At 38.6% G+C, this 7,517-nt stretch overlaps 2 protein-coding genes across 2 annotated transcripts; both read left to right on the top strand.

Moving 5' to 3' along the window:
- Positions 1-951: 951 nt before the first annotated feature.
- On the top strand, positions 952-5,737 carry LOC126586660 (probable beta-1,4-xylosyltransferase IRX10). The gene is made up of 9 exons (XM_050251581.1): positions 952-1,286; positions 1,504-2,035; positions 2,279-2,425; positions 2,538-2,602; positions 3,215-3,284; positions 3,958-4,176; positions 4,810-4,953; positions 5,040-5,175; positions 5,290-5,737. The coding sequence occupies exons 2-9, from the start codon at positions 1,661-1,663 to the stop codon at positions 5,517-5,519; spliced, it is 1,386 nt and encodes a 461-aa protein (XP_050107538.1). The 5' UTR covers positions 952-1,286; positions 1,504-1,660; the 3' UTR covers positions 5,520-5,737.
- On the top strand, positions 5,727-7,500 carry LOC126586803 (psbP domain-containing protein 4, chloroplastic-like). The gene is made up of 6 exons (XM_050251747.1): positions 5,727-5,748; positions 5,885-6,340; positions 6,428-6,531; positions 6,717-6,828; positions 6,957-7,184; positions 7,293-7,500. Exons 1-6 carry the CDS (start codon positions 5,727-5,729, stop codon positions 7,355-7,357), a joined length of 987 nt encoding a protein of 328 aa, XP_050107704.1. The 3' UTR covers positions 7,358-7,500.
- The last annotated feature ends 17 nt before the right edge of the window (positions 7,501-7,517 follow it).

Raw genomic sequence — 7,517 nt, 5'->3', positions numbered from 1 at the left:
AAAACCGTCTCCAACCGAGGGCTAGGCCAGAGGGCTCGGGAATCTGGGAGGGCCCCACGGGATCGGAGAGGGCTGGAGGGCTGGAGGGCTGGCTGCTTTCGGCCAGCCAGCCAGCCCCGGGCTAGCTATTTTTTTTTTAATGTTTCTTATTTCTGTCGGTTGTAACCGACAGAAATAATATAATATATATTATTTCTGTCGGTTATAACCGACAGAAATAACATTTTGAATTCAAACTTCCAACGGCTAGCGCCACTAGCCGTTGTAAATCCTTTTTTTTTTTATGAATTTAAACCTTTTTTTTTTATGAATTTAAACCTTTTTTTTCTTTTTTTTTTCTATAACTTCCTATAACTTCTATTTTACAAAATTTGTTTCATTTTTTTTTAATTCTATTTTTTTCCTATAACTTATATTTTACAAAATTTGGTTCATATTTTTTTCATATAACTTCTATTTTACAAAATTTGTTTCATATTTTTTTTTTAAATTCCATTTTTTCCTATAACTTCTATTTCACAAAATTTGTTTCATATTTTTTTTAAATTCTAATTTTTTCCTATAACTTCCTAAGCCATTATACAACATTAAATTAAATTAAGTAACATGAAACAACATTAAACAATATGAAACAACATTAAATAACATTAACCGACATAAAAATTATACAACACTAACCAACATGATTTTTAAATAAAATTAAGTTGTAGTTTTTAAATAATAAATTATGTTTGGCCCTATGGCCCTTTGACCCTCGGTTGAAGACGATTTTTTTTTTACAGGGCTAAAACGAGCCCTCTGGCCCTCTGGCCCTCGGTTGGAGACGGAGGCAAATATGGCCATGTACTGTTCATTAAAATATTAATATCTTGGAGAATCTTGGAGGGCCAGATGGCTAAAACGAGACCTCTGGCCAGCCATCGGTTGGAGGTGGCCTTAGGAGTCAGCAGCACCGTTCCTCCCTCCTTGGACCGTTCCTCTCTCCCTGCAAATCCAAATCCTTGCACCCTTCCTTCCTCCCTGCAAATCCAAATTCCTGCACCCTTCCTCCCTCCCTGCAAAACCAAATCCCTGCAAATCCAAACCACCACCATCCAAATTCCTGCAAACCCAAACCACCACCACCTTTTAAATAAATTTGAAAATGAAAAAAATGAAAAAAAGAACAGAGGATCTCCTTCCCCGTCCAACCAAATCCTGTAATCCCTTCCACACACCACCATGCTCTCCTGATAACTCCCTCTGATTATTCCTGCTTTTTTTTGTCTTTGGAAGAACCAAAACATGTAAGAAACCAACCCATGATTTCGACCTCGCTCTCTTTCCCTCCTTTTGGTCTCTCAAAGATTGTGTCTTTTCGAAACTGATTATTTGATACGTTTTTCATCCATACTATTTAAGATTTGGCAAGTCGTTATCAAAGTAGAATTTGAATTGCGATTAACAAGCATAACAATATCGTGTTATGCAAGTTTTCTCGCGGGGTTAAGTGGTTTTGTAAAGTTTGTACAGGTGTCAACCAAATAGGACAGGGACAGGGAGGGACAGATAAAACTGTGACAGAAGAGTTCAACTCGTTCCCTTCATCCCCAGAAGCGGAAGAACCTCACTGCCATCCAGCAGGACCAGCACTGATGATACTCGTTTCCACACCCTGAAAATGGGAAGCGTAAGCAACAAACCCCGACCATTCAGCGCGCAGCACCACCACCAGCCTCTCTGCACCCGCACGCACCAGATCGGAGCCCTCCTCTTGGTCGCCGCCACCTTCTTCTTCACCAGTCTCTTAGACCGCTCCTTCCGCCCCTGCGCCTCTCACTTCCCCGCCGTAGATCTCCTCCCCAATTCACGGAGCTCCGTCCAAGTCACCGGCGGCCGAGATCTCTTGTGGCCCCAACGAGGGTACGGCCCCCAACTCGACCTCAAGATCTACGTCTACGATGCCCGCGAGATCGACGGCCTCAAGGCATTGATGCGTGGTCGCGATGGTGTCATCGACCCCAAGGCTTGCTTGAAAGGCCAGTGGGGCACGCAAGTAATTTCCTTTTTTCCCACTGTTTTTTGCTTTGCTTGAAATTAAAATTTCTTCAATTTTTTAGTCGTTTAATGAACTTAAATTTCTAAGAGAATTTAATTTCTGTAGAATTATTGGTCACGGATTTTGTGTCTTTTCACCGAAAAACTTGCTAATTGATGAAAAAAGGAACTTTTTTGAAATTCTTTTTGCAAGTATGTGGTCAGATATGTAGCCTTGAATGTGGTTGGTTATGAAATGTAGGTTAAAATACACAGGCTACTGCTAAATTCGAGATTCCGGACAAGGAAGAAAGATGAAGCAGACCTATTTTTTGTGCCTACATATACTAAATGCGTTCGGATGATGGGGGGTCTTAATGATAAGGAGATTAACCAGACATATGTGAAGGTAAATTCTTTTTCGTTACCTTCGAAAACTTTTAGCCTACGCGTTTCTTGTATCTTTGCATAAGCTTAAATCTTGTTATGTGATGCTCAATCCGTCAAAATTTTCCTTGCAGGTGTTAAGTCAAATGCCGTATTTCAGGCGATCTGGTGGCCGTGACCACATTTTCGTATTTCCAAGGTATAGTTGTTTCCTAAAGGTCATTAATGATTTTTCTTTTTGGTTTTGGCCTGAAATCATACCTTGTGCCGGCGTTAAATCTTTTTATTTGGGGGATGAGCATAACCAGACAAGTAGTTGTTTTTTGTTGTGTATATGTATCAGAGCAATATTTGGGACATAATGTTGAGCACACATGTTGGAAGAAGGCTAATAAGAAACAACTAATATGGGTCTTTAGCTCAGTCAGTAAAATGAATTAACTGAGTGGTTCCGGTATTGCCCTATTTGTGTGATTTGGGATGTAAAACGCTTAAATCCTGCAGATCCTTTTATCTGACCTAGGATAGAAGGAAGAAATCAGATCTTGAACATTATATTTTTGTTGTCATTTTTTATGGAAATGAAGATTTCGGACTTTCAATTGCATGAATATTCCATGGAAAATGTGATAAGTTTATCATATTTCCCTATATTTAATTTTGAGAAAATTGTTTAAAGTTTATCATAACAATGCAATGGACTTGTCAAAAGTTACTACTTATGAAAATTTTGTTCTTCTGAAAGTAATATATCAAACTTTGTCAAGTTGTTCTGTCAATGATGCTCACTTTCTTGCTTTCTCAACTGCAGTGGTGCTGGAGCTCACTTATTTAGATCTTGGGCAACATTTATAAATCGTTCCATTATTCTTACCACTGAGGTATTTCCCTATTCCAGCTTATCTTTTATGCTTAAGGTATTCTACAAATTTTGCAGTGCTATTGAATGGCTAAAATTATCATTAAGGACATAACTATTTAGTATCAATCAAGTTGACCTCAATTTCCACATTAGGAATCTGTAAATGTCAGAGGCACAGTGGTGATGTCATCAACCCTTGATTGTCAAACCTCATGCCTTTTTGTATTATCACTATTTGATATTAAACATTACCTTGTATGAATAAATGGTTCTATTGCACAAAACAAAATTAAATTTAGTGCTAGATGTGTTTGGAACGTCACAATCTATGTTGCTATTCCCAATGAAAGTCCAGAGAAAAAGAGGGCATGGTTGAACTGTTTAACTTAGAATAAGTTGAGAGGGCTTTAATATACGGTGGTATTACATATCCAATATTTGACTTATATTAGAAGATTCCACCTGAAATAAGTTATCGTTAAGAAAATAAAGTTCAACACGTCTCATTGTCACTCTTTTTTTCTTTGTTTTTCATATATAGATCATACATGTAACATGTTACATATATAGGACGTACAAGTTTCTTTGGTATCTGTTGTTTCCACATTTCAAGCAGTTTGGTAATGGCATTGCTATGCTAGTTGTAATTTGTTTGATTGCATTAAAGATAGTTAATATATATGTTAGTGCAGGGTGATCGGACTGATAAGAAAGATACAAGTGCCTTTAATACATGGAAAGATATCATAATTCCCGGAAATGTTGAGGACGGTATGACTACAAACGGGCCCACCTTGGTCCACCCTTTGCCCATATCAAAGAGGAAGTATCTGGCAAACTATTTAGGCCGTGCACAAGGAAAGGCTGGCCGTCTTAAGTTGATAGAGCTTTCAAAGAAATTTCCAGATAAGGTGTATTTCCTTGTATGACATGAATTGTGGAATTTTATGCATGTGATGTTCTTCCAGCTTTGATGCGGTGTTCATTTCAAATATGAAGTTTAAATATTTGTAGGATTCTACTTACCCTCCAGATATTTGTTGATTCTGTTAAATGGTTATCCACTTAGAAAGTTTGTGGAACTAAGCAAATGAAGGCACATTTGGTGCATTTACTTGATAAGCACATAACCAGTTGGAACTTGTGAACTCTAAATACAAATAGCTTGTGTATAATCTTTGAAATGTTTTTATGCGGTTTGAAGAAATTGTGAAGGCACAAAAAAGGTACCAACTTCGTGTTTCACCAACCTTCAGGTCTTTAAGCCCTTGGAATTTAATCTTTGAACTGAACATTTGACTTTGGACGTTGGCTTTGAGCTGTGATTGAGTCGCTAGACTTTTGCTATGTTAAAGACCTAGACCTTCTCCTTTAGTTTATCCATTTGTTTTGTTTGGTTTGGTGGAATTTGTGTTTGTTTTTGGATTCAAATGCCTGATTTGTATCATTGGACATGATTATCTTTAATTGGTAAATTAGTACTTTAGCTTTTACTCTGTTATTAAGGAGAGATATTCAAATATGCCTGTTGATATTATAAACAGTTGGAATGTCCAGAGTTGAAGTTCAGTGGCCCTGAAAAATTGGGAAGGATAGATTACTTTGAACACCTGCACAACGCCAAGTTCTGTCTTGCCCCACGTGGGGAGTCATCATGGACTCTTCGATTTTACGAGGCTTTTTTTGTGGTCTCTCCCTCTCTCTCTCTCTCACTCTGTGCTTTTTACATATAAGTCTTTTGGTCATAGATTTAATGCTTTTCTTGCTGCTGCAGGAGTGTGTCCCTGTGCTATTATCAGATCAAGTGGAACTGCCTTTCCAAAATGTTGTCGACTACACCCAGATATCAATTAAATGGCCATCTACTTTAATAGGTCCCGAGCTTTTGCAGTACCTAGAGTCAATACCAGGTCAAATGCAGCACTCCATCACATCTTACACCGGGTTAAATTTTGTTTCAGCAGATCGTAGCTTTCTTCTTTCTGTTTTTAATGTTTTGGTTCTTCGTTATTCCTCTCCTGCAGATAAAAATATAGAGGGGATGATAAGCCGGGGCAGACAAGTACGATGTTTATGGGCGTATGCTTCAGAATCAGCTTCGTGTTCGGCAATGCATGGGATTCTTTGGGAGCTTCAGAGGAAAGTGAGGCTGTTTCACCAGTCGACGGAAATATTCTGGTTGCACAATGGATCTGTTGTAAATAGAAACTTGGTAGAATTTTCTGATTGGAGACCGCCGATGCCTTTGCCTTGACTATGGCATGGAATCATCTGTACAACTTCTTTCTATAGTTTCTCTGTCGTTCTAAATTTCATATCTAAATTTATTTTTGTATTTTGTGTATTGATAGTTGAAAGTGTTTATACTTTTCAATTTCCCTCCTTGTATCCAAAAAAATGTAATCGCCAAAGGGCTTTATTTATTGCAGATAACGTTTTACTGCAATAGCAGAAAACAACTATGTTTATGCACTTTAGTGTTAGTTTGACTTTTACCGATTTCTTTCTTTTTTAACAACTAGCAATTTAACGCATTAACGTTATTAATGTTGTTGTTGGTAAAGAAAAAGATTTATTTATCACAAATGATATAAAGCTCCACGTGTCATTCATTCTGAGGAAAAATCCAAGATTTGTGCACCACAAATACTCAACAAATCAGAAGCACCGAGAACCACAACTTCCACACGATTCTATTGGTCTTAAATTTATCTGGTCACAAACTGAAAAATTTACCGAAAAACTCACTTGTCTCTTGTGCTAGTAAAGTGGTAGAGGAAATGACAACAGCCTTGCTTACCAGTTGCAGATTCTCGCACGGTTTGGTGGTTCAGTCTTCATTGGAACGTGGAACTTGCAGGACAAAAGCTGCCTCAAATTCGAAAGAAAATGATTTGGTTGATGGAGAAGCTGATAAGTTCTCCGGGATTTTGAAGAGACGATCAGTGTTGCTGTCCGCAGGAGTTTCTTTGCTTTCTTCTCAAGTGTTGGGTTTTCCGAGAGAGGGATTGGCAGTGGTGAAACAAGGTCTTCTGGCCGGCCGGATTCCCGGTCTGTCCGAACCGGATGAACAAGGTTGGTATCCTTCCTCTTACAGTGCTCATAGCAAGTTAGCAACAAAATCCTGCAGTCTCATTCACTGTGAAGTATATGCTTAGACAGGTTGGAGGACATACCGGAGACCGGATGAGAAGTCCGGAGGGCATGGCGTTGGTTGGAGCCCTATCATCCCTTATCTCTTTTCAGTTCCTCAAGATTGGGAAGAGGTAATAATCCAATCCGTTAAAGCCAAGAGCTTACGTTGTACATGATATTTGTGTTGCTAAAGAACACTGAAAGATTCAAGCTTGAGTTTTCTTGTCTTGTATCTTCTCCCCCAAGAAATTGTGTTTTACCTTCTGTCTGAAAACTGCCTCAATTTTACGTATTTGTCTTGTATTCCATGCAACAGGTTCCAGTATCAATAGCAGATCTAGGCGGTACAGAGATCGATTTGAGATTTGGTAGCCCCAAGGAGGGACGCATTTCTGTCATTGTTGCTCCCGTTCTGAGATTTGCAGATAGTGAGTCTTGAAACAATCAACATTTCTCAGTTTCTTTCAGCAACAGGACCTAAAAACTTAGATGCAAGTGCAGGTCTATTAGTTGAATCAATCTTAAACATGAAATTTAAACTTTGGTTGTTGCGCAGATCTTGATGGAGATGCCACAATTGAAAAAATTGGACGTCCAGAGACAGTAATCAACGCATTTGGACCGGAAGTTATTGGCGAAAATGTTGAAGGAAAGGTTATGAGCATAAATGTCGTACAAGACTCTGGAAGAACATATTACCAGTATGAGTTGGAGCCACCTCATGCTCTGATAACAGCAACTGCAGCTGGGAACCGCCTGTACTTGTTTAACGTAACCGGAAGTGGTAAGGATACTTACTCCACTTTGACGTGCTGCTTTTTATGAAAAAATAAGTGATTCAGTGGCCATACATGAAGACAAAGTAACCGTACACTTGCTTTGGGTTTTGTAGGTCTTCAGTGGAAGAGGCATTACAAGGACTTGAAAAAAATAGCCGACTCCTTCCGTGTTGTCTAAGTGATCTTTTTTTGTAACATGACTCATGAGGTAGCATCAGATGAAACTCTTCATTTTGATTTTCGTACTTGTAATATACAAAAGGGGAAAAGAATGAAAGTGTCTGCAGCATAGAAGAGTTCGTTGTTACGAACATTGGCAAATTGTGTTGAATGTGCAG

This window comes from Malus sylvestris, chromosome 10 (assembly GCF_916048215.2).
Source record: "Malus sylvestris chromosome 10, drMalSylv7.2, whole genome shotgun sequence".
NCBI classification, from domain to species: domain Eukaryota; kingdom Viridiplantae; phylum Streptophyta; class Magnoliopsida; order Rosales; family Rosaceae; genus Malus; species Malus sylvestris.
Note: the sequence above shows the minus strand (reverse complement) of the source record. Positions and strands in the feature narration are given on the sequence as shown.